This window comes from Panthera leo, chromosome A2, assembly GCF_018350215.1.
Source record: "Panthera leo isolate Ple1 chromosome A2, P.leo_Ple1_pat1.1, whole genome shotgun sequence".
In the NCBI taxonomy this organism is placed as follows: Eukaryota; Metazoa; Chordata; class Mammalia; order Carnivora; family Felidae; genus Panthera; species Panthera leo.
The window spans coordinates 51,218,053-51,244,254 of NC_056680.1; the positions used below are offsets into that span (position 1 = coordinate 51,218,053).

The 26,202-nt window shown below is 39.7% G+C and overlaps 2 protein-coding genes across 4 annotated transcripts in view; one reads left to right on the top strand and one right to left on the bottom strand.

Moving 5' to 3' along the window:
* Positions 1-1,074: 1,074 nt before the first annotated feature.
* Positions 1,075-18,494, bottom strand: EMC3 (ER membrane protein complex subunit 3). 2 transcript variants are annotated; one of them, XM_042910685.1, is made up of 8 exons: positions 18,208-18,494; positions 9,564-9,621; positions 9,145-9,238; positions 7,511-7,615; positions 6,736-6,817; positions 6,374-6,453; positions 5,386-5,468; positions 1,075-1,305 (listed from the first exon to the last, which is right to left on the bottom strand). In XM_042910685.1, the coding sequence occupies exons 1-8, from the start codon at positions 18,360-18,362 to the stop codon at positions 1,177-1,179; spliced, it is 786 nt and encodes a 261-aa protein (XP_042766619.1). In that variant the 5' UTR covers positions 18,363-18,494; the 3' UTR covers positions 1,075-1,176. The 2 variants fall into 2 exon arrangements, with proteins under 2 accessions (XP_042766619.1, XP_042766629.1); XM_042910695.1 differs by lacking the exons at positions 9,564-9,621; positions 18,208-18,494 and adding an exon at positions 8,554-8,859 and having other exon boundaries at positions 9,145-9,376.
* Positions 18,495-18,551: 57 nt separating this feature from the next.
* Positions 18,552-26,202, top strand: part of FANCD2 (FA complementation group D2) — a 62,639-nt gene continuing 54,988 nt past the window's right edge. For both annotated transcript variants that reach the window (XM_042910672.1, XM_042910674.1), the window contains exons 1-7: positions 18,552-18,796; positions 20,617-20,695; positions 22,613-22,753; positions 23,330-23,397; positions 23,794-23,897; positions 24,512-24,572; positions 25,500-25,552. In XM_042910672.1, the coding sequence (XP_042766606.1) occupies positions 20,632-20,695; positions 22,613-22,753; positions 23,330-23,397; positions 23,794-23,897; positions 24,512-24,572; positions 25,500-25,552 (491 nt within the window). In that variant the 5' untranslated portion in view covers positions 18,552-18,796; positions 20,617-20,631. The remainder of the gene's footprint in view (positions 18,797-20,616; positions 20,696-22,612; positions 22,754-23,329; positions 23,398-23,793; positions 23,898-24,511; positions 24,573-25,499; positions 25,553-26,202) is intronic.

A 26,202-nucleotide genomic window follows, 5' to 3' on the forward strand; every position in this document is an offset into this window, starting at 1 on the left:
AAGGGTCACATCTTTTTCATCTTTGACTCTTCAGCAATGATCCACAATGGACACTCATAACTGTGGCAGAAGGCTGTTAGTGACCCACAGAGGCAACATTTCACAGGCAGAGAAAAGAGGATGGTTTAATTGGTAGAGTCAAGAGTTGTTGGTTCTTGATTACAGTGTTCAACATGCAAATTACATTCGCCTCTTGGTACAGAAATGGCACCCTGCCACTTCCCTGGGACAGTTAATCCAGACAGAATGATTCCTAGGTCGCCCTTAACTACATGTCTGCCAGCAATTGCCCTTTCTCCCTTCTTACAGCGATATGCAAACTCTTACCCAGAATAACTGGGAAATGAGGTCTTTTGTTCAACTGAGTAGCCATATTCGGTACAGCACTGTGGATCTGTCAACGGATTTGATATGTTCTGAACTCCAGCTCAAGACCTCACATTATGTAACCTATCTTTGATGATCCCAAAGGCACTTGAGAATCCGGCAGTGTCTCAGTGTCGCCGATTTTCACCGGACAGTGTTAAAGAGATAGAAGGCTGGCTAAGTCTGTCCTAGCCCTGGGTATTCAATCTGCAAAGAGCTTATTTGAATCAGGTTTTGACATGTTTGCTGTCTATGTCACTCTGTAGGCTCAAAATGGAACAACACAGGGAGCTTTCACTTTGCTCATCCATAGCTCCTAAATTTTCAGTAATGAAAATGTATTATTTGTGTAAAGAAAGTTGTACAAATACTAACAAAAAATTAAAGGTAAAACACAGGGTGTTTGGATCCCAAGAAAACAAGCGCTCACTGTGGTCAGAAGTCAGGCTGATTGCACTTAATAACTAGGTATAATTGACAATGCTTTTTCCAAAGACTGAAGTTTCGCTAAGTTTTATATATTATTACTAGCTTGAGTATTCCCCCTTTGACTTTCATTACTAGAGTCATCAGAAGGAAAATGTAAAACATTTTAAAAACAGCTGTTTCTGGGCAAGTCATCCAGCACAGACTCCTCAAATCTCTAGTTTCAGACATACAGGGGAACCCGGCTCAGACAAGAACAATTCTTGCTGCACACCTGCCAGCTCATGCATCTTCCTTTTTATTCCGAGAGGCTCCAGCTCAAACCAAAGTTACAAAGTCAGGCACTACTCTGAGTTCCTGATACAGCAAATCCCTGCTTGGTCTTCAAAAAATAGAGGTCTGTAATTCCTTTTTGAACATGCCTTCGAAGTGGAGGTCTTTGGCCATGAGCTCCTCTTCGACATCATCTAGTGCCCACTGGTGATCCGTCAGCTCCAAAGCTTCCCACTCTGTCTGCAAAGGAAGAGGACACCAGGGCAGGGAGAGGAGGGCTGTTACTAAGAGCAGTGCTGACCTGGGAGCATCTATTCCGCCTAGCAGCTGGACTAAGCTATTTGCATGTATAAACTCATTTAATCCTATGAGGTAGATACTGCTAATTGCCCGGTCTGCCTCCATGCTCAATTTATAGGTGAAGAGAATAAGGCTAAAATAGGAAAACAAATTTGTCTAAGTGAGTAACCAATTACATTTTTTTTCCATTTTTAAAATTTACTTTATTTATTTATTTTGAGAGAGAGCAAGAGCGCAACTACTGCTTTACTTTCTGTATCTTTGGATTCATGTATTCAGGATAGAATATGTGGCCTTTTCTTACTGGTTTCTTTCACTTGGGATGTTTTCAAGGTTCCTTCCTGTTGTAGCAAGTATCAGTACTTCATTCCTTTTTAAGACTATATATTTCACTGAATACTTCCATTGTACATACACTGTACTATTATTCCCAAATGTTTCATTTTGTTCACGTGTTCATAAGATGACGGTACATGTGCATTGTTTCTACTCTTAGAATATTCTTAGTGCTCTGAACTTTTCTTTCTTTCTTTTTTTTTTTTTTTAAAGATTTTATTTTAGGGGCACCTGGGTGGCTCAGTCAGTTAAGCGTCTGACTTTGGCTCAGGTCATGATTTCACCGTTTGTGGGTTCGAGCCCTACATCGGGCTCTGTGCTGGCAGCTCAGAGCCTGGAGTCTGCTTTGGATTCTGTGTCTCCCTCTCTCTGCTTCTCCCCCGACTGCACGGACTCTTTCTCTCTCAAAAATAAACATTAAAAAAAAAAAGATTTTTTTGTTTTAATTTTATTCATTTTATTTTTTTAAGTTTATTTATTTAGAGAGTGAGTAAGCACATGATACAAGCAGGAGAGGGATAGAGAGGGAGAGAAAGAAGCCCAAGCAGGCTCTCTGTGGCCAATGCAGAGCCTGATGTGGGGCTCAATCCCACAACCCTAGGACCATGACCTGAGCCAAAATCAAGAGCTGGCTGCTCAACTGATTGAGTCACCCAGGTGCCCCTAAGACTTTATTTTTAAGTAATCTCTATACCCAACATGGGGCTTGGACCCACAACCTTGAGATCAAGAGTTGCATGCTCCACTAACTCCAGGTGCCCTTAGGAGTTTGTGTGGACATAGGTTTTCAATTGCCTTCGTTATTTACCTAAGTGTGAAATTGCTGGGTCATATGGTAGCTACGTATAACTTTTTTAGGAAAGGTTAAAACTGCTTTCCAAAGTGGCTGCACCATTCCCAGCAAGTAGGACAGTTCCAATTTCTCCACATCCTTGTCAATACCTGTTAGTGTCCATCTGTTTTTATTATAACCATGGAGTGAGTGTGAAGTAATATCTCCTTGTGGTTTTGATTTGCATTTCTCCAGTGGCTAACAATGTTGAGCATGCTTTCATGAGATTATTGGGTATTTATATAATTTCTTTGGAGAAATTCTTATTCAAAACTTTTGCCCCCTTTTAAACTGGGTTGTCTCTTTATTGTTGAGTTCTAAGAGTTCTTTATTCTGAATACTAGACCCTTATTAGAGATATGATTCGTAAACATTTTCTCTGATACTATTTTCTTTCTCTTAATGGTGTCCTTTGAAGTACAAAAGTTTTCATTTGACCCAGTTCCATTTACCTGCTTTTCCTTTTGTTGCTTGTGCTTTTAATGTTACATCTAAGAAGTCACTGCCTAATCCAGCATCACAAACATTTTACAACTACATTTTCTTCTAAGGGTTTTATGGTTTTAGCTCTTACATTTAGGTCTTTGACCATTCAAAGTTTTTCCTTTTTTTATTGTGGCAAGAAAGATATGTAACATAAAATTTGCCACTTCTAACCTTTGTAAGTATACAATTCAATGGCATTAATTACATCCATAATGTTGTGCAACCATCACCACTATGTATTTCCAAATTTTCCATCCCCTGAAACAGAAACTCTGTACCCATTAAGCAGTTAAGACTGTTCTCTCCCCCACGAAACTGTCTTGGCACCTCTGTCAAAAGTCAATTGATATTAAATGTAGGGGTTTATTTCTGACCTTTCAATTCTATTCCATTGATCTGTATGTCTATCCTTATGCCTGTCCCACAAAGTCTTGATTATTGTAGCTCTGAAGTAGGTTTTAAAATGAAGAAGTATGAGTCTTCCAACTTTGTTCATATTAAATGCTAGTTGGGCTATTCTGGGTCTCTTGCATTTCCATGTGTATTTCAGGATGAGCCTGTCAATTTCTGCAAGAAAGGCAGGTGGAATTTGGATAGGGATTGTGTTGAATTTGTAGATCAATTTTGGGAGTACTGCCATCTTGATAATATTAAGTCTTCTAATCCATGAACGTGGGTGTCTTTCCGTTCATTCAGGTCTTTAATTTCTTTCAGCAATGCTTTGTAATGTCACTATACAAATCTGTCTTTCTTCTGTTAAGTTTGTTCCTAAGTATTTTATCCTTTTTGAAACTATTGTAAATGGAACTGTTTTCTTAATTTCATTTTCAGATTCTTTATTACCAGTGTGTATAAATACAACTGTTTTTTTTAACTTTTTAATTAGAAGTTAAAAAAATTTTTTTTAAGTTTATTTATTTATTTTGAGAGAGACAGAGAGAGCACAAGTAGGGAAAGGTCAGAGAGAAACGGGGACAGAGGATCTAAAGCAGGCTCTGTGCTGACAGCAGAGAGCCTGATGTGGGGCCTGAACTCACAAACCATCAGGTCATAACCTGAGCTAAAGTCAGACACTTAACTGACTGAGCCACCCAGGGGCCCCTTAATACAACTGAATTTTTGCATATTTATTTTGCATCTTCTAAAACCTTGTTGGACTTGTTTGTTACCTCTAATAGTTTACCTTGGGGGCTCCTTACAATAGTCTGTATAAAAGACAATGTTATCTGCAAATGGAGGTAGTTTTCTTCTTTCTTTAAAAAAATTTTTTTTTTAATGTTTATTCATTTTTGAGAGAGACAGACGTGAGCAGGGGAGGGTCAGAGAGACAGGAAGACACAGAATCTGAAGCAGGGTCCAGGCTCTGAGCTGTTAGCACAGAGCCCAATATGGGGCCTGAACTCATGAACCGTGAGGTCATGACCTGAGCCGAAATTGGATGCTCAACCGATTGAGCCACCCAGGTGCCCCTCTTCTTCCTTTGTACCGTGGATGTCTTTTATTTCTTTTTCTTGCCTAACTGCCCTGGCTAGATCATCCAGCACAATGTTGAAGAGAAGTGGCAGGAGTGGATGTACCTATCTTGTCCCTAATTGTTGAGGAAAAGCTGTTAGTGTTTCACCAGAGTTAGCTGTGGGTTTTTCATTAGATGCCTTTCATAGAGATGAGCAAGTTCTCTTCTATTTCTAGTTTGTTTGTTTGTTTGTTTTTTAAATTTATTTATGTTGAGAGAGAGCCCAAGCAGGGGAGGGGCAGAGAGAGAGGGAAAGAAAGACAGAATCCCAAGCAGGCTCCACACTGCCTGCTGTAGGGCTCAATTCCACGAACTGTTGAGATCATGACCTGAGCTGAAATCAAGAGTTGGACGCTTAACTAACTGAGCCCCCCATTTCTAGTATTTATCATGAAAAATTAGTGATGTTTTTCTGTACAAAAATTATACTGGATATATACACTGGATATATTCCAGAGTCATTTCATGAAAAGGCTCTAAGTATCGATTTTTTTTAAATGAAATTTGTATCTGATGTCCACAGGGTCCAAACAGTTCAAAATATTCTAAAAGTTTACCTGCTACCTCTGAAAGGACTGTTTTTACAGCTTCATTTACAGTGTGGGTTAAATTTGTGTGAACATTTAAAAACTAGTAAAAGTACCAAGAATCTCCAATTCGCTTAACAGCTGTCTCAGGAACAAGAAACATGTAAACTTTTAAAATACATTTTTTTGCTAAATTTAAATTTAAATTTAAATTTAAATGATGGAACCACACACACTACACTCACTTCAGGGAACTTATCTTTAAAGTAACTGTCTGGTAATGCCTTTCAGAGCTTCAGTGAAGCTAGAAGGAGATGTAAGTGTACCTTGAAAGCTTTGTTGGTGTCTGCAGGCATGGCCATGGCTGCTCCAGTCATCTGCTCCTGCATCATCCGTGACTGGTCAGCGGCTGCAGGGTAAGATACACCTACATGAGTGCCAGGGTTCAGCAAGCACCCAGCACCCTCAGGGAAGAACGGCCCTTACACAATACTTGCAGTTGCTCAGTGGTGTGTTACAGAACCACAACTGGCCCTGCCACACACTGGCTATGTGTCCTAGGGAAAGTCACTTACCTCTCCTGAAAAATGGGCAGGGGAATAACAGAAGATAACCAAAGGAAGTGCTAAACTTTCTTTCAAATTTAAACAATAACAACATCTATCAGTTATTGAGCAACTACTTCATGTCAGGAGTGCTTTACATAGTCTACCTCATCTCCTAACAACCTACCCTGAAATTACTTATTAAGGTCTCTAAGGTACAAACAGGCAGAGGATTAGAGTGGTTAAGTAACTTGCCCGAGGTCCCAGCCATTAAACAGGAGAGCCAGGATTGGTGTTGGCAAGAACGCAGGTCAATGAACCAACTGGCCAAACCAGGCCTTCTTTCAGCTTCAGCTTACAGGCTTGCATCACTGGTCCTGGATTCCTCACATGAGGGTATCAGACTTCAGGGAACTAAATATTGTCCCTGTGATTGCCACAGAGTTCAGATCTTCAGGTGACCCTGGATTTTTTTTTTTTTTTTTAAGATTTTATTTTTGAGTCATCTTTATACCCAACGTGGGTCTTGAACTTAACAACCCTGAGATCAAGAGTCACATGCTCCACCGCCTGAGCTCCCCAGGCACCCTGACCCTGGAATTTTTAAGACTCTTGTAGGATACCTTAGAAACTTAAGAATAAGTTTAAGGAGTGAAGCATTGTACTGAACTATGTCAACAAATAGCACAAACTATGTGAGTCTTCTGGCCCTGGCGTGAATGATTCGTCTATCAAAATATTTGCTTATTAAACACAACGTATTTCTTACCATTATCTTGGCCCAGAATCAGAGAGTAAATGCTCCGAAGCCCAAAGACATTGAGGAAGTACCAAGATGCAGAACTCACCCTAGAGAGCAAAAGTGAAACAACGTAGGGAGTTATTTTAGCATTAACATAGTTCACACTTTTCTATCACCCAAAGAGTATACAAAGAAATCAGAGAATGTAAAGAAATCATTTGGGGTAGGTAACAGTTGGCATAATCCACCCCTGGCATTTTGAGTAGAGTTTCAATGAGAAAAACCAAAAACCTATTCCAGTGAAGTGTGCAAATTACAAATCTTGTTCTTTAGGCAACACCACTTTTAGATTTTGGTGTGTGTTTTTATAAAGGAAAGAAAGTTCTTACCAGGATGCATCTAATGTGAGTAGTTCAATTCCTTGCTGTAGCATAGGTTTAAAACGGAGGGTCAGTGGAAATGGGACTTTGGCTGCAGAAAAGAGAGAAAAAGTTCACAATCCCTCCTTGCTTTTTTAAGAATAGTTTAAGTGTGGATGCATGTAATCTTTCCCTGATGAGGTGGGAACTCTGTACCATACACAGTTTGGAAAATGATTTCTACCAGGAAATTTGTGTCAATTTCTGAAAAAATAACTGTCAGATGTCACTCTGTTATAGTTCCTTGAACACCAGCTTCTCCAATGCTTGCGAAGCAGGGACTCTGAGCTATGACCTACAATCAGAAAAGAAACTTGCACTAATCTGTTAAACCCAAATTGGAACATGTACACATAGAGAACTATGTTACTAAGAAACAAAATTGATTCAAAAAAATTATAAACAAAGACAAACAACTCACCCCAACACCTAGAAAATAAAGTCAAAACATGCTTCCCTTCATCCTACTTAACTAGAATTAATTTTGGATACAAATGAGCAAGCCATTTGTTTAAATTCCTATTTGAAAAAGCATCCATATCATGAACTTACCATGAGTTTGGAATAAGAGACAAAAAATCACAGGATATTAAATTTTTTTATTCAAAGAATGTGATTAGTTTCCAATAGAGAATATGGGACCCATTATATTAGTGTCTCAACAGCACTGGGATTTCTCTGAACAAGGACATGGGAAAGGATCATAGATGAAGTAAACCTGAAGTATTCTGGGTCTATAACTTACTTGTGACAAAGCCTGAGAATGTCATGTTGATCCATCCACCAATAAGAATCATAGGGAGAACATTTGTTACATTGCCTTTCATCATGTCTGTGAGCATAGTGGGATCTATAACAAAAACAAGAGACCACTACATTTTATGACTGTCGACAAAGACTTCTTCCTGATTTTGTGTAAATCTTATTTTTTTAAATGTTTATTTATTTAAGTAATCTTTACACCCACCATGGGGCACAAACTCATGACCCTGAGATCAAGAGTCACAGGCTCCTCTGACTGAGCCAGCAGGTGCCCCTTAATTTATTTGATAATTAAAGTAATACACAAGTTCAATGTAAAAAATTCAAATGACATGGAAACATAAGATTTAGACAGTTTCTCTGAGCCCACTCTCTAAACACTTTTAACTGTCTGTTGCATATCTTTCCATCTTTATACATACATATATAAAATATGCACATATATGTATATACACAATAGTTTCTCTTTATATATACACAGTTAAAGGATACTATGCTTAAATTCTACTCCTTAATTTTGAAAAGATAAATATATTGTGACTGGTATAATGTCCCTCTCTTACTGTTTTCAGTGTCTTCATAGGAGTCTACTGTGTGTGGTCACACTGCTTTTGGGTGGATCTATAGGTTATTTCTAATTTTTTTTCTTTTTTACAATAAACACTGTTGCCAACAACTACCTAGTACATAAATCTGCATGTTTATGTAAGTGTTTCTGTAAGAGAAACTCTTAGAAGAATTTCTAGGTCAAGGGGTTTGAACGTTTAAAATTGACAGATACTGTCAGACTGTCTTTCAACAATAGTGAGAGGGCCTGACTTCCCATGACCTTGACAGTATCAGCTTTGTCAAGCTTTCGATCTTTGCCAGTTTAACAGTCTAAAAAGGACGTCTTGTTCTAATTTTCATCCTGTGGATTTTAGCGAAGTCAAGTATCTTTTCACACACGTAAAGGTCTTGTTTCTTATGGGTTTTCTAAAAGATTTATTAAAATCAATTCCAGTACCTTCTGTCTGGGTTTCTTACCTAGAGAAATGGGTATTAAAATGCGAGAACAGCCAATACAGAATAATAAATTATTCTGTTTTACTTTAAAAGTGCTACATTTTTTCCCATGACTGGGATGAGTGGAAGAAATCTGTGAGAGCAAAAACTGTAGGGTGGGCCAAGCAATCATGTCTGACAAAGAAATGGCTGGGCTGGGGGAGTGGTAAGAGCTCCTCCTCATTCAGGCAGAAGCCGGGTGGCCATCTGTCAGCAACAGGATCCAGGCACTGGGTGGGAGCTGGGACTGGGATGCTTTTCCGACTCTGCTCCGCAGAGCCCTGGGTCCTGGGGAACAGCAAAGGGAAGAAGACACAGGGACGGTGGCTCTAGCCTCCTCACCCCCAGACGAGAGCTCTTTTTAAAAAATCCACTTTATACACTGGGGTTCCCAGAAGATTTATTTGAAAAAGAGAACTCCACTTGCATAGGTTCCCCATACTAGATATCTCTAAGGTCCCTTAGATTACTATCTTACACAATTTAACATTTCAATAAATCAGCATCCTCCCTCCCCTCCCCCCAACTCATGTTAAGTATCTTCCTTAAAGATGACAGAAGGAATCAACATACCAGTCATAGGAGAAGGAGGCACTACCTTCCTTTTAGTTTTTTTGAAAAATCCATCCTCTGGGTTGTTGAAGTAATATTTTCGTGTCAAGAAAGACTAGTAGAAAAGAGAGCTTTTTAAGTTTTAAAACTGTGACATAGCAAACTGTCAAATTATTCCCCAGAGGTTGAGTCAGAAGGCCTTTGGAATAGGCTGTTGCACTCAGAGCTGGCAGCCAACCTGACACTTTAGCTGAGTCACATTTAAAAACAATTTCCTAAGAAGGGTGAGGTCACAATGACAGTAGACACCACCAGACCACAGCTTAATTACAGATTTGCCAGACTTCAGCTTTCCCCAAAGAGTCCCCTTATAAAACATTCAGATATCTACTGCCTTCAACAGTGAATTGGGGAGCTTTTAATAAAAGATAAATGAGTACCTGTTTGGGAATGTATTTTCCATTTTCCCTGAGGACTCTGCTTCGAATTAGGACTTGACTGAAAAATACAACCAAGACAATGAGATTTTTAAAACCGAAACACTAGAAGAAAATGAGAGAATAAAAGTAGACCTATTTAAACACAAGAGAGGGCCTAGTTGGCAACAGTCCTGTGGGGACACTTGTCAAAATACGAGTGTCCTTAAAACCAATATAACATATTTAACCCAACAATTAGGTTTTCAAAGAAGCATTTTTCAGAAGTCACAGTGTTCATGACTAAAGATTTCTTAGGAAGACACATTTGGAACATCACACTCTGCTCTTTCTTCCTTTATAATAAGCTAAGAAGGAACTTTCTCTGAGTGAAAAAGAGTAACAGTTGGATGCTCCTCAGAAGATGTGAGGGCAGGAGGAGGGAGGAAGGGTGAAGATAAAAGAACAAACTTTTTAAACCCTACAGAGACATGACTACAGGATTTGACAGGGTTGCTATCTGACAGACAACAAATAGAAGAAATTCCATCACGATTCAGACTGCTAGTAAACTCTCAATAAACGTTTCCTGAATTAGTACATCATTTGGTGATTTCTGAATATAAAATCATTAAAGATAATAGAATAATAGACAGTGATACAAGTGGGTGGTGCTAAGATAAACATACCATACAGAACAGAGATCAAAATACTAATGTTGGCTAGGTTTTCAAAAGTTGTTTTATTGGGGGGAAAAAACCTCAAGTTAATGGAAATCCTTCTTGAAAAGTGAAAAAAAAGCAGACAGAAATGAACAAAATGAAAACTGTGTGCCTAGTTTTCTCTCTCCTCCTTAGGTGTTTTGTTTGTTTGTTTTGTTTTGTGCAAAAAAGGTGATTTTGTTAAAGCACAGGATAGGACCAGTGGGCAGAAAAGACCTGCTCTCTCTCCTCCTTAGTATAAACCACCTGCTCTAATCAGTCAGTCAGTCCCCTTAGGGTCCCCTTGTCACCATATGCATATTCTAGCCTCTCCATCTGCTGGGAATGCTCTAGTGCCACTCTCATTCAGGAGTTCTACCCCATCATATGTTAACACCTTCTTCAAGCCCCACCTTCTCCATGAAACTGCCTGGTGCCCTCATGGAATTCTCTCTGGTCTTCCTCCTCTTGACTTCATTGGCTCTATACCCAGGCCTACAGAGGTGACATGTAATATGTTCTGTCCCTGGGAGCTAATCTAAAGTTACTCCAAGTGTGGCCTACGTACCAATGCTGGTCTGTGACGAGGTTAAGTGCAGACATTGAGAGTAAGTGTTTAGAAACTTTTATAGGGGCGCCTGGGTGGCTCAGTTGGTTGAGCATTTGACTCTTGATTCCGGCTTGGGTCATGATCCCAGGGTTGTGGGATTGAATCCCATGTTGGGCTCTGTGCTGAGTGTGGAACCTGCATGGGATTCTCTCTCTGTCTCCCTCTGTCCTTCTCCCCCGCTTGTGCACCTGTGTGCTCTCTAAAATAAAAAAAGAAAAAACCCAAAACCAAAACAACATATTAAAAAAAACCTTTACATTAATTTGTTATTCCACAACATCCAAATATATACTAAAATATCTTACAAAAGCACCAGTCTATGATCGATTGGAAATCAAAAAATCAAAAAACTGGACCTTCACTGATGTTTAGGCAGCACTGAGTCTAGAGTAACAGTAAAAATTTAAGCTCTGGGGGCGCCTGGATGGCTCAGTTGGTTGAGCATCTGACTTCAACTCAGGTCATGATCTCGCAGTGCGGTGTTTCGAGCTATGCGTTGGGTTCTGTGCTGACAGCTGGGAGCCTGGAGCCTGCTTTGGATTCTGTGTCTCCCTCTCTCTCTGTCCCTCCCCTGCTCATGTGTGCGCCCGTGCGTGTGCACTCTCTCTCAAAAATAAATAAACATTAAAAAAAATTTAAGCTCTGGAGTTGGACAGATGGGTTCACATCCTGGCTCTGCCACTTATTAGCTATGTGACCTTGGGTGAGTCATTTAAATTCCCCATGTCTCCTTTCATATTCTGTACAGCAACAGATTTATTCTTAGACAAATACTTTTTGAGCTTCTGAATGCCATGTACCATATTAAGTGCATGAACAACAGTGATCAAAAAGCAAATACCTCATAAAGGTTAAAGTCTAGTGGGAGAGAAAGACATTGATCAAATAACCATAAGAATAAATGTGAAATTCTCCTGTTATGTCCTAGGAAGGAGAGATGGATATGATGGGAGTGTATAATACAGGGATTTGATCAAGTCTAGGAAGTCAGGGTCTGGAAAAAAGCTTTGATGAGGATGTATGACTAAGTTGGAATCTTAAGGATGACTAGAGATTACCTTGGCAAAGTGCTGGAGGGAACGGCATGGACAAAAGCCCTGAGGCAGGCATAAGCACTATGTCTTTGAGGACCTGAGAAAAGGCCACATGGCTAGAAGAAAGAGAACTACAGAAAACATGGTGAAAATGAGACTTGAGAGATACACAAGAGCCACACTATACATAAGGCCACATGGGTCCCACTGTATTTTTTTAATTGTGGCAAAAAATACATAATATAAAATTTACCAATGTAATCATATTTAAACACAAAGTTCAGTAGTACATATACATATATAAACACAATGGAATATTATCAGCCACAAGAAAGGAGATCCCGCCATCTGCAACAACATGGTTGAAACTTGAGGGCATTATGCTAAGTGAAATTAGCCAGACAGAGAAAGACAAACACTGTATGACCTCACTTTTATATGGAATAAAAAAAAAAAAAAAGTCAAAAAGAAAATAGAATGGTGGTTACTGGGGGCTGAGGGAGATGGACAGATGCTGGCCAAAAGGTACAGTTAGAAGATGAGTAAGCTCTGGGGATTTAACATACAGTATGGTGACTAGAGTTCATAAAACTGTGTAATGTACTTGAAATTTACTAAAAGAGTAGACTTAAGCATTCTCAACATCAATTAAAAAAAAAGTATGTGAGGTCATATATATGTTAATTAACTGGATTATGGTAATCAATTCAGAAAGTATATGTATGTCAAATTGTCATATTCTACATTTCACATAGCTGTAAAAAAACCCTGAAATTATGACATGCTACAATACAGATGAACCTTGAAAATGCTGTGCTAAGTAAAATAAGATGGGCACAGGGGGACAAATATTGTATGATTCCACTTACATAAGGTATCTAGAATAGTCAAACTCATAAAGACAAAAAGAATGCTGGTTGCAGAAAGTGGGAGGAGACGGGATGGAAAGTTATTACTTAGTATGTTCAGAGTTTGTTTGGGATGATGAAAATACTGTGGAAGCAGATGACGGATGATGGCACAACAGTGAAAATGTACTTAATGCCACTAAATTGTATACTTAAAAATAGTTAAAATGGTAAACTTTATGTTATGTATATTTTACCACAATTTAAAAAAAAGAGTGGGTACATGTCTGGCTCAGTTTGTGGAGCATGTAATTCTTTTTTTTTTTTTTAATTTTTTTTGAATGTTTGTTTATTTTTGAAGGAAAGAGAGACAGAGTGTGAGCAGGAGGAGGGGCAGAGAGAGGGAGACACAGAATCTGAAATGGGTTCCAGGGTCCGAGCTGTCAATGCAGAGCCTGACGACGTGGGGCTCAAATTCACAAACTGTGAGATCATGACCTGAGCCAAAGTATGTCGCCTAACCGATTGAGCCACGCAGGCGCCCCATGTGGAGCATGTAATTCCTTATCTCAGGGTTGTGAGTTCGAGCCCCATGTTGCGTGTGGAGTACTTAAAAAAAAAAAAAAAAGGAGAAATACTGAGGATTTTAAACTGAGTTATTCATACATGTTATTTTGTTTAAAGTGATTACCACTGTATTTGGCATATCCTAAGCACCAGGTTAATGGTATTTGTTATTTTTCTTTTGCATGTTTTATCACTTGGACTGAAACTCCCTGACAGTAGGGTCTTGACCTTGTCTTATCTTATACCCCACAGCATATGGTACAGCACAGGGCACATAACAGGTCCTCAATAAAAACTTGTTCAGCATAGATAATTCAGAACTTCTGCAGATACTGTGATCAAAGAAACTCAGGTACATCTCCTATACTTACACTGCTGAGCAATTTCGTAGAATTGGGGTTAAAACCATGACCCTGAAGCATTTCAACCCTAAATCAAGGTAAACTTAAATTATCTTGTATATTCTAAACACTCACTTTCTCTGAGGTCTGCAAATGCTACAAGACATTTTTAATTTTACATTTTTGCTGGTTTTTTTTAAGTATTTACTTTTGAGACAGAGATGGACAGGGGGGAGGGGCAGAGAGAGAGGGAGACAGAATCTAAAGCAGGCTCCAGGCTCTGTCAGCACAGAGCTGGACACGGGGCTTGAACTCACGAACCTGTGAGATCATGACCTGAGCCAAGGTCCGACGCTTAACCTCTGAGCCACCCAGGCGCCCCCATTTTTACTACTATTGAAAAATAAGTTCTCATACTGGTTATAAAGACAAAGTGGCTCTCTTGCATTGCTAATTTGCAATTGAAACACTTTTCTTAAAAGGAAGCTTTAGTTTTTAAAGTTGGTATTTCTCAAACTGGGGTTTAATCATATATTAAAGACCTGAGTTTTTTTTTTTCCTTTCCTAAGAGTCAGTATATTCTTTGAGCTTGAGCACCATTTTTTACATACATTCTATTCCTAACTATGTTCTAATATATTTTATCTATATATCTTTCCATTTTGGTTTAATATATTTTAGAAAAATTTTAGTAAGTTTTGAGGCACTAGAAGCTTAATAACTTATGAAACCAAATGTCCCATTTTGTGACCATTCAGTCTAACAGACACTTATACTGTGTTTATCTATTATATTTTAATGCTTATTTATTTTTGAGAGAGACAGACACAGCACAAGAGGGGGAGGGGCACAGAGAGAGGGAGACACTGAATCTGAAGCAGTCTCCAGGCTTTGGCCTGTCAGACAGAGCCTAATGCAGAGGTTGAACTGAGAGATCATGACCTGAGCTGAAGTAGGATGCTTAAGTGACTGAGCCACAGAGGCGCCCCAACTTATACTGAGTTAGAGGAGTGTTTTACAACCAGAAAACACTTTGCCTTGGTTTTTGGCAGGTTTAGAACCAAGTGCTCAGCATTCTATCCGAGTTCAAAGGATAACTTGGTGGGGTACTGTCACACCATGTCAGAACTAGCATGGTCTAGATACCTCACATAAAGGAAGGAATAATTATGACCAGAGATGTTTGAGTTTTCTCCAAGACAGTGGTCCTGCATGGGGATGGTACTGTCCTGTAGGTGGCCTTCTGGAAATCTGTCGAACTTTTTTTTTTTTAATGTTTAAAAAAATTTTTTTTAATGTTTATTTATTTTTGACAGAGAGAGAGAAGAGAGAGAGACAGAGCATGAGCGGGGGGGGTGGGGTGGGGAGGGTGGGCAGAGAGAGAGAGTGAGACACAGAATCCGAAGCAGGCTCCAGGCTCTGAGCTGTCAGCACAGAGGCCGACACAGGGCTCAAACTCACAGACCTCGAGATCATGACCTGAGCTGAAGTGGGACGCTCAACCAACTGAGCCACCCAGGCACCCCTAATGTTTTTATTTATTTTTGAAGGAGAGAGAGACAGAGCATGAGCGGGGGAGGAGCAGAGAGAGAGGGAGACATAGAATTTGAAGCAGAATCCAGGCTCTAAGCTGTCAGCACAGAGCCCGATGTGGGGCTCAAACTCACGAACTGTGAGATCATGACCTGAGCCGAAGTTGGACGCTTAACCGACTGAGCCACCCAGGCGCCCCTGTTGAACTTCTTTGATTGTCAAAATGATGGGGCAGAGAAGAAAGAACATGTAACTGTCATTTATTTGTTAGAGGAAAGGGATGCTAAGTATTCCTCAACGCTGGAGACAGTTGTGCGACTCAAAGAACTGTCTCGTATCTCATACTATTTTGAATATCTCATCGAATTGCTTTTAATTATCTGAGCCTCAAACCTAATTCCATTTTTTTTTTCTTTTTTTTGGACAGGGGAAGGAGCAAGTGATTTTTATATATATTCAATTTCCAGGTATGCAACTACCAAGTATATATAGGGAAAATTGCACTTTGTTTTGTTCAGAACTTTATCAAGAGTAGTTCAACATTTAGTAAAATCACATCCAAAACACTCCCTTGTGTAGTATCTAAGTAGCTAACACACTGTATCAGCCTACAGTTGAACCTGTTCCACTTAAGGTGATTTTACAGTGAGGCGCATGCTGTGACTTTTGCATTACGCTTTTTAGGATCATTGTGAACAAGCACTTATGAAATAAAAATTAAATTAGTTTTTATTGTTCCTTAGTGTTACAACTAGAGCATTATGTCATTTTTGTTAGTGAAGCATAGTCGACACACAGTGTCACATTAGTTTCAGGTGTACAAAACAGTGATTTGACAACTCTGTACATTGTGCTACGCTCAAATGTGCAGCTACCATAGGCCACCATACACCGCTATTACAATACCATTGACTATGCTGTATCTTTCATCCTTGTAACTTATTCTTTCCATAACTGGAAGCCTGTACTTCCCATTCCCCTTCACTCATGTTACCCATCCCCCATTTCCCTTCCCTCTGGCAACCATCAGTTTGTTCTCTGTATTTATGGGTATTTCTGTTTTTGTTTGTTCATTTGTTTTGTTTTTTAGATTCCACATATAAAGGAAATCATTTGGTAATTGTCTTTGTCTGACTTATTTCACTTAGCATATAATACCCTTTCGGTCCATCCTTGTAGTCACAAACATTAGGTTGTTTTTTAACAAAACATTTTTTTCTATAGATTGCATGAACTGTGAATTTCATCTTGGGCTAGAAAAAGGGGCTGTTGGTGTGCTATCATTCAAAACATCATTCTGAAATCACATAGTGAACCAAGAGCAGAAAACCGGCAGAGAAGCTATGACAGCAGGAATTGTGGTTGAGAATTCAACTTAGAGAGTGAGACTGATTGGACTTCAAATACAGGCACAATATTCTGGTTATTTTGGAAAGGCTAATTAACTTCTCTGGCTTTCTTTTCTTCAACTGTAAAATTGGGTTCAGAATTATGTAAGTTGAGGTTATTGTGAGGATAAAATGAGAACAATTAAGGGGCGCCTGGGTGTTTCTGTGGGTTAAGCATCCAACTTTAGCTCAGATTATGATCTCACGGTTTGTGGGTTCAAGCCCCACATCAGGCTTTGCGCTGACAGTGCAGAGCTTGCTTGGGATTCTCTCTCTCCCTGTCTCTCAAAATATATAAACTTAAAAAAAAAAAGAACAATTTATTGGTGTCAATAATAAACGTCATATTGCATCTTTCTATAGCCATCCTTTCTTTGGTGAACTAACTTCAGGTTATCTCTAGGAGATCGGTTCTCATCAGTTCTGAAACTGATGCCACAGGAAAATAATTGAAGTGGCTGCTGTGGTGTAGTGGAAAGAACTCCAGATTTGGGAACCAGAAAATGTGGCCTCAAGTCATGAATGTCACCCTTTGTGACCATGAAACCTCTTAAGCCTCTGTCTCTGTAAAACGGGACAGCAGCATCTATCTCATAGAGTTGCTCTGAATTTTAAATAAGTTAATAAATGCAAGTGCTTAGCATGGGTAGAAATGTTGGTTTGTTATTATTCTCAGCATATTGGGAAGTACAACTGAAAATGATAAAGCAGTGCTTCCCAAACTTCAGTCACTCTCATTCCATGGTTATGATTTTTGTCTTATTTAGCACTTCTACTCTTAAAAAGTTAGTGTTTTTTACGTGTCAACTTTTTCTACTTACGTGTTTTAAAATAAATATCGAAATTGCCAACCAATGGAAAAACAGTATTAGTTGCCACAAATAGAACTTTTAACATAAATACAATGAAAACAAAATTTAATAAATTTTAGCAAGATACCACTGCCTGTGGAAAGTTCTGAGGCTTGCTCTTTCTTAAAATGGGAGATTAATAAGTGTTACGGAAGTGTTAAAGAAACAGCAACATTTACCTGGGAAGGTCTCTGAAAATAATCACAACGATTGGCTGGAAAATGTTTTTTATTTTAATATGGAGGGGGCACACGTCTAGATTCCTAAAATCATCTCAAATTACCTCTCCCCACAGATAAATACTGTAATGAAGCACATGAGTAACAAGTTGCCTCTATTCTTGGAAGGGAAATGATAATTACAATCCCTCACATCTCTATGGCAGTTTTACATTTGCACAGCACTTGGTTACTTAATCTTAGCTGACCACCACAGTAGTTTGGTAAAACGGGTAGTATAAACACACCCACCTCCTATATAGTTCATTGATAAGAGGGTTAGCGACTGGCCTAACAACATTAACAGCAACAATTTTTTTGAGCACTTAATACGCCCCAAGCCCCGTACTAAAGGCTTTGTAGCCTTCATATAAAAGTTAATCCCCACGCCTGCTCTATGAGGCATGTCCCGTTATCCTCATTTTACAGATGACGAAAGTGAAACACAGAAGCAACACAGCCAAGGTCACCCAGCCAGGGGGAGCGCGATGTGAACCCGGACAAACTGATAAAACCCCTGTACTTTCTTGCCCAAGGTCACGGGGGAGTGAGGCCGCCGGAGAGGGAAGGCGCTGACCTGTCGGAGACTTGTTCCTGGGTGAGCTTCTTGTCACTCTGCAGCAGGATGGACACGTAGTGGCGGATCATGCCCACAAAGAAGGTGATAATAACGATGGGCAGGACCACCCAAAGGCGGATGTTGGAGTCGAGCAGCAGCTCTGGCCCCGCCATCTCACAGAGAGCCTGCTCCCACCAGGTGTAGCCGAGTTTCTTTTCCCCGAGGCACGGAGGTCCCTCTTTGATTTCGCCTCCCGGCCTTCTCCCGCCTCTCAGCTTGGCTGGCCCCAAACCCTACTCCGGCCTCGGCCCTTGCGCACTGCCCCAGCCGGGCCGCCCGGCAGCGCACTTCCGGCGCGGATGTTTTGCGTCACGGTGAGGCGAGACTTGGTGGCGTCAGCGTGGTGTAGCGCCGGGCGCGTAAGTCGAAAACGAGGGGCGGAGACGGCTTCTCGCGGGTGAGAGGAGTCGCGGTCGTCGTCTCTCGAGGCTCCGAGCGTCTGTGGTCTGGTCGCTAGGTCCCGGCCGAGTCCGGCCTTTCCTTCTGGGGCTCCGCGCCCCAAACGTCGGCCTCCTCATCTGCCCTGTCGTGGAATTTAGCCCCCCAGGTACCTCCCTGCGTCGTTAAAATAACAAAATGAGAAAGGCTTTTACCCCCAACTCGTTTCCGAAAGACTTAGTCCGGACAGCTGGCCCAGCCGACCAGTCTGTCCAGGCTTCTCTGGAAAGGAGGCATGTTACGGGCTTGCCCCCTGATGTCAGACGGCCATGATTTACCTTAATTTTTCTGTCTATAAAATGGCTGATAATGGTCATAGATACTTCACGAGGCAGCGGATGAAGAAAACGCTTAGCAGGGTGCGTGGTAGTTAGTAAATGTTAACTATTTTTGGAAGACATCGTTCTAATTAAGAGTGAGTATCGGTGGTAGGTAGTGCGGATTCTGGAGTCAGACTGCCTTAGGATCCCATTTATGCCACTGAAGGAGAATAATAATGGTACCTCTCTCCAAAAGGTTAGTGAGTAATGAGGTATTCATTATAAAGCACTTAAAATCGTTCTTGTTAGTTATTAATATTTACTTGCCTGCCATCCATTCTCATTTAGCGAATATTTCCCGAAATTTTATTCCAGGTACTGTGCTAGGCACTGGGGATGCTGAGATAAGTCATTCCGGGTTCCTGTTGTGAAGGAGCCCTGCAGTCTAATGTGGTGTGGTAGGGGATCCTATATACACTCTGTGGAACAGGGAAGCTGGAGTTGCAAACCGCCTTGGGGATGGGAGGAACATTTTTCAAGGAAGATGACATTTGGCCATGTCTTTCAGGATTAGTAGTTTCCAAGCAGAGAGGAGCGTTTCAGGTGAAAAAAAAAACCTTATGCAAAAGTGCTGAGACCAGGAATGTTCTGGTTTATGAGAGACACTAGGAGGCCCTTAATGTGGTTCAGGCCCTCCCCTACCTCTGCAGTTTCATTTCTTCTTTGATTTTTTTTTTTTTATGCTTATTTATTTTTGAGAGCAAGAGTGGGAGAAGCGTGAGTGGGGGAGGAGCACAGGGGGGACACAGAATCTAAGCAGGCTCCAGGCTCTGAGCTGGCAGCACAGAGCCCGATGTGGGCCTCGAACCCATCAACCATGAGATCATGACCTGAGCCGAAGTCAGATGCTTAACCCACTGAGCCACCCAGGCACCCCTCTGCAGTTTCATTTCTGACTACAAGCTCCTTACTTGTTCACTGTTGAGTTTTTCTCTGCCTGGACTACTCTTCTCATACATCTTCTATTGGTAATCTCCTGTTTCAGCCTTCAGGTCCCTGCTTTAATACCATTTTCTCAGATGATCCCTGAAAAATTGTCCCAGCTTTTCTTCATCTCCCCTACCCATATCTAGACTAAATGTCCATGTAAGCCCTCATAGCATCCTGTACTTTTGTAGCACTTACACAATGTAGTTAAGTAACTACATCAAGATCATTCATTACTATAATTTAAATTCCCTGAGGGCAGGGATCATGTCTTGTTCACAATTCTAACCCCAGCACCTGGGACAGTCTCCAACATATAATCCTGTATTAACGAGTTAAAGGAGATGGTAGATTGGGGCTAGATGATGAAGGATCTCGAATGTCAGAAAGAGAACTGGGTTTTATCCTTCAGCAGGAAGAAAGTGGTCTGGCTATAGAGGCAAGTAGGTAAAGTCTTGAAAGCAGGGGAGTATTGACCAGATACAGGAGTTGAAATTCTCTCAGCACCTGGATTTAGACAGTATTAATGTAAAGACTTCTTTGGTATAGAAGTGTAGAAGTTCTTTGGCTTTTGATAGAGTAGTTTTCTTTGAGCTATAGCTTTGACTTTTCAGGATTTATCTAGCTTCTAGAGGGTAACTTCTACCCTCTGACTTTGCTCTCAAAAGTAATTTAATTACAGAAGACTTTGGTCAGAATGGTTCCCAAGAGAAGGCCGTCAAAATTGGAGGATAAAGAAAGCCTGACAGAAGAGGCTTCCAGTAAGTATCTAGTTATTTGTTGTTTTATTCCCTATAACAAATGTGTGAGGCACTTACAGAGAAAGTTCCTCCTTTCAAGCTGGGAATCATCACGACTTAATGGTTAGAACACACAGAATCTGGTATCAGGAGATTTGGGATTGAGTTTCTGCCTCTGATTCCATGTATGACTTTGGGCATGCCCACTGTCTCTGAGCTTCAGTCTCCACATCCCTAAGAGGAATGAGTATTATAGAGCTCATCTACTTACATCATCTAGATGGTGAGAAAAAGGTACAACATAGTCTGTATCCTTTAAACTTGTGGTCCCCTTTCCTCCCTTAAAAGAAATTATGGGGGCATCTGCCTTGCTCAGTCAATAGAGTGTGTAACTCTTGGTCTCGGGGTTATGAGTTTGACCCCCCCCCCCATATTGGGTGTAGTAGAGACTGCTTAAAAGTAAAATGTTAAAAAAATTACAATACAGATAGACTGATGTATGAAGGAAAGGCATCATATCAAAGCAAACACATTAAGGGTGAAGAAACAGTGTAAATTCTGTCCATATGAGAATGTGGTGGACAGAGGCCCTAAGAGTTCTCATGAAAAGAGGTTGATTGTCTTTTCATTTATTATACTCATCTACTCTGTTAAGGTAGTTCTAACTTGTTACATCATTAAAGGAGAAGAATAAATAATCATACTTAATTTCAAGTATCTGTTTTGTTTATCATTATTTAAATTTATTTGTTTGTTTTGAGAGAGAGAAAGGGAGAGAACTCGAGCAGGAGAGGGGCAAAGAGAGAGAGGAAGAGAATCCCAAGCAAGCTCCGCAGTATCATCACAGAGCCTGATGCGGGGTTGAACTTTCAAACCATGAGATGGCCTGAGCTAAAATCAAGAGTCGGACACTTAACTGACTGAGCCACCCAGGCGCCCCATTTATTTTGTTTTATTACTTCTCTTGGGTTGAAAACCTTGGGATAAAACCACTCTGGGCTTTGTACTCAAAGGCTTGATGCAGGAGAATCTGCCTGATTCTTTCTACCCCTGCATCAAGTTGCGTGCATCAAGATTATTACCTCCTGGAGAACTTTTTAAAAATCACACGCCCAGGACCCATACCTGAGATTTTAATTGAGTAACTATGGGATGTGACCTAAGAATGCACTTTTTTTTTTTTAATGTTTATTTACTTTCGAGAGACAGAGCACAAGAAGGGGAGGGACAGACAGAGCGGGAGATATCGAATCTGAAATAGGCTCCAGGCTTTGAGCTGTCAGTGCAGAACCCAATGCAGGGCTGGAACTCACAAACTGCAAGATCATGACCTAAGCTGAAGTCAGACGCTCAACCGACTGAGCCATCCAGGCGCCCCTAAGTTTATTTATTTTGAGAGAGAGAGAGCATGCACATGCAGGGGAGGATAGAGAGAGAGAAAGAGAAAGAATCCAAGCTAGGCTCTGCACTGACAGCACAGAACCCAATGGGGCTCGATCCCGCTAATCGTGAGACCATGACCTGAGCTGAAACCAAGAGTCAGATGCTTAACTGACTGAGCCATCCAGGTGCCCCAAGAATGTGCTTTTAATAAGCTTCTCAGTGATTCCAGTGCAGTGGTTTGCAAACAACAGTTTGAGGCACCCTGACTGCTTTAGAATTTGGGTGATTAAACAGTTCCATGGTTATTTTTATTAGAAGTGGCATGTTTTGAATTCTCCAAATCAAAATGCAATAGATAAAAATAATTCTATTTATTGATTGTTTTATTTGTACGCCACTATGTCTGACCATTGTTAGAGATAAAATTTTACTATAGCATCAATTTCAATATAATTCTTCAAGAACCCATCAACTTTCCTCTTAGGGTTATTCTAAAGTTTACATTTTTTAATCTTTACTGTTTGTCACATTCTTGAAAATTTTGTTTGTTTTCAGAAGCCAGCAAGCAACCACTTTCCAAGAAGACAAAGAAGTCTCATATTCACAATGAAGTGGAAGAAAACGACAATGTTTTTATAAAGCTTCTTAAAACATCAGGAGTTATTCTTAAAACAGGAGAGAGTCAGAATCAACTAAGTAATATTTTAATTTAAATCTTTTCTCTGGGTTTGGTGCAGGGCTCAGCACTGAATCATGGATTTTCGAAATAGAGGCAATGAAGATTAAAAATAGAAGTATTGTCTTTCTTGAGACAAAATTAACGTTGAAATTGCTTTTTAGAGAATATTGTTATAGTTTTTGGTTCTGATTAATGCATGTTAAGTAAAGTAATTCTAATTTTTTTTAGAAAAAATTATATACTTGTATTACTTTGTGTTTTATTGTGGAAAAATAAATTAATACTCAAGAGTAATTAGATCTGTGTCAGAATAATTTCAGACGAAAATTTATAAAGCCATGTAAAGCTCTGCTTTTAGGGCATAGATTACTTTATTCTGCTAAGATTATGGCATATCTTTTTTGGTACACTTAATAGCTATCCTCTATCAGAGCTAAATCTGTTTTACGATGGGTTTAGAAAATTTAGCTCTGAAATTAGGTTGAAAATATCTTTATTGGCTTCATCAGGCAGGAAACATAGGTCTTTAGGAAAGTAAAAGTATAGTGGGAGATATTAAAGATTCTGGTGACCATCTGTTTTTTTCCTCATAGCTGTGGATCAAATTGTTTTCCAAAAGAAGCTCTTTCAGACTCTGAGGAAACATCCTTCTTATCCCCAAGTATGTGTTTCTTCCTGGTACTTTTGCTTTTTCCAGCACTACTCTGGAATTGGGGATTTAAAGATGCAGGCATAGGGGTGCCTGGGTGGCTCAGTCAGTTAAGTGTCCGACTTGGGCTTGGGTCTTGATCTCAACGGTTAGTGAGTTTGAGCCCCACATCGGGCTCTGTGCTGAGAGCTCAGAGCCTGAAGCCTGCTTCAGATTCTGTCTCCCTCTGTCTCTGACCCTCCCCTGCTCACACTCTCTCTCTCTCTGTGTCAAGAATAAACATTAAAAAATTAAAAAAAAAGATGCAGGCATAAAGTTGAATGGGCTAGAATGATTTTTAGTTAATCTACAGCAAATGTTAAACTAAAAATCTTAACTCTTAACCTTTTTTTTTTCAATGTCATTAAGATAATAGAAGAATTTGTTAGTGGCCTGGAATCCTACATTGAGGACCAAGACAGTTTCAGGAACTGCCTTTTGTCTTGTGAACGTCTGCAGGATGAGGAAGCCAGGTATGGAGTGGAGGCATAGAATCTTGCTGAAGTTTAAGCTGTTAACACTAACCAAATTGCGGGTTGGGGATGAGGGGAGAATGCATTTTTTTTGTAATTTCACTTTATTTTTATAACCCTTTTTTCTTGGGGCACCTGGGTGGCTCATTGGTTGAGTGTCCCACGTGGTTTTGGCTTAGGTCATGGTTCCAGGGTCGTGGAATCAAGCCCTGCGTTGGGCTCCATGCTAAACATAAAGCTTGCTTGAGATTCTTTCTTTCAGTCTGCCCCTCTTCCTGTTTCTCTCAAAAAAAAAAAAAAAAAGAAGAAGAAGAAGAAGAAGAAAAAGCAACTCTTTTTTCTTCAGTTTTAACCTAACCTTTAAATTATTAATTTATGTTTATGAGACTAAGAGCCCAGGGTGTTTTCTGGAGTGTGTCTCATCTGTGTTGATAGAATTTTAACTCTCTTAACAGCCTGGTTTAAGAGCCATCTTCTCATGTTCTGTATTTCTGGTATAAGAGGATAGTTTCTTTTTAAATATTGTATATTTAACCAATTTTATGAAGAAAAGATGGTAAAAATATTAAAACAGGGAAAACAGAACAGAAAACGAATGTCTTTTTTTTTAACAGCATGGGCGCATCTTACTCTAAGAGCCTCATTAAATTGCTTCTGGGAATTGACATATTACAGGTGAGACTGTGCCACATTTTCTGTGAACAATAGATGGATGTGATTTGTGGTGTATGCCCAAGTATAAATGGCATAAAGGGTCAGGTAGGGTTAATCGGAGAGTTTGGGTTTGCAGTAGTTTACCATAGCCCTGTTGCAGAAATATATCTGGTAAGCCAATATCTGCAGCTTTGGACTGAGCTAATTTAATTAGCTCAGTACATTTCTTTAAAATATTCTATATTCCCTCAGCCTCTGATTCTTGATTTGTAAAGCTTCCTCTTGTGTGTCTGTGTACCTTATATATCTCTGCCATATTCACATTTGTATCGTCTCCTATATAGGTTTTTATTTGCTTATTAACTTGATTTACCCTTTTCCTCCTCCTCTCTTTTAATATGTTGAGTGGATAATGCTTTGACATGTTTTAAATGTTTCACATTATAAAAACATATACAGTGGAAATTCTTGTTTTACCCTGTCCTCCATTTTTTTCTCTTTTTTTCTTTCCCACTGCTAATCTTCCCACACTCCTATCCCTTCCTTCTCTTTGGAAATCTTCAGTATAATTTAGTTAGATTAAATTTAAGAGCCCTCTTGTTCCTCTGGAGTGAAATCTTCTCTTTTTGCAAACTGTTGGATAATTTTTTAAGTCTGCATTTCATGAACTAACAGTTGTCATCATATTTAATATTATTATCTGATTATTTTAATACTGCATAAATCATTTTGCAATTTTTTTAAAGATACATTAATGACAAGTCTTTGTATTTCAACAACTTATATTCGAGATATAGCCAGCATTCAAGTGGCCATTCTTAAAATGAGATTTTAATTATACCAGAGTTGTTCCTCCCAGAGCTCTTGTTGGAGCACATTATGGCTAATTATATATTTCTGTTGTGTATTTCAAGACCATCTCCTAACTCCTTATGTCTTCTTTTTCAGCCTGCCATTATCAAAACCTTATTTGAAAAGTTGCCAGAATTTCTTTTTGAAAAGTAAGTGGAATTACTCTGGAATGCTTAAATTACTTTTGTGTACTTAAGTTTCTCTCTGAAAAGATTACTGTGAAACATTGGTTTCTCTAAAAGTCATATTGATCGTGACACCAGATTCTTAAGTGACTACTAAGATTTTACTAGGTGTATTTTGAAAAAAATTTAATCTGTTTATATGACTGCATGTTCCTAGAAGGATATACCATAAACTGGTAATAGTTGTCTCCAAGGAGGGGAGCCAATTGCTTGGTGTCAGATGTTCTATGAATACCATTCTTTACCTTTTCAATTTTATGATGTATGTGTGTGACTTTTTTTTTTTTTTTTTAATTAACAACCTAATAGAAAAGTAGAAAAAGGTCACAAATAGATAATTCACAAAGAAATACAAGAGTGTCAAACATTTTTTTAAATACTCAGTTTCACATTTAAAAAAAATAAAAAGTAGGGGATGTGCCTGGGTGGCTCAGTCAGTTAAGTGTCCGACTTGAGCTCAGGTCATGATCTTGTGGTTTGCAAGTTTGAGCCCCGCATGGGGCTCTGTGCTGACAGCTCAAATCCTGGAGCCAGCTTCAGATTCTGTCTTCCTTGCTCTCTGCCCCTCCCTCACTCTCCCCCTTTCATGTTCTGTCTCTCTCTCTGTCAAAAAT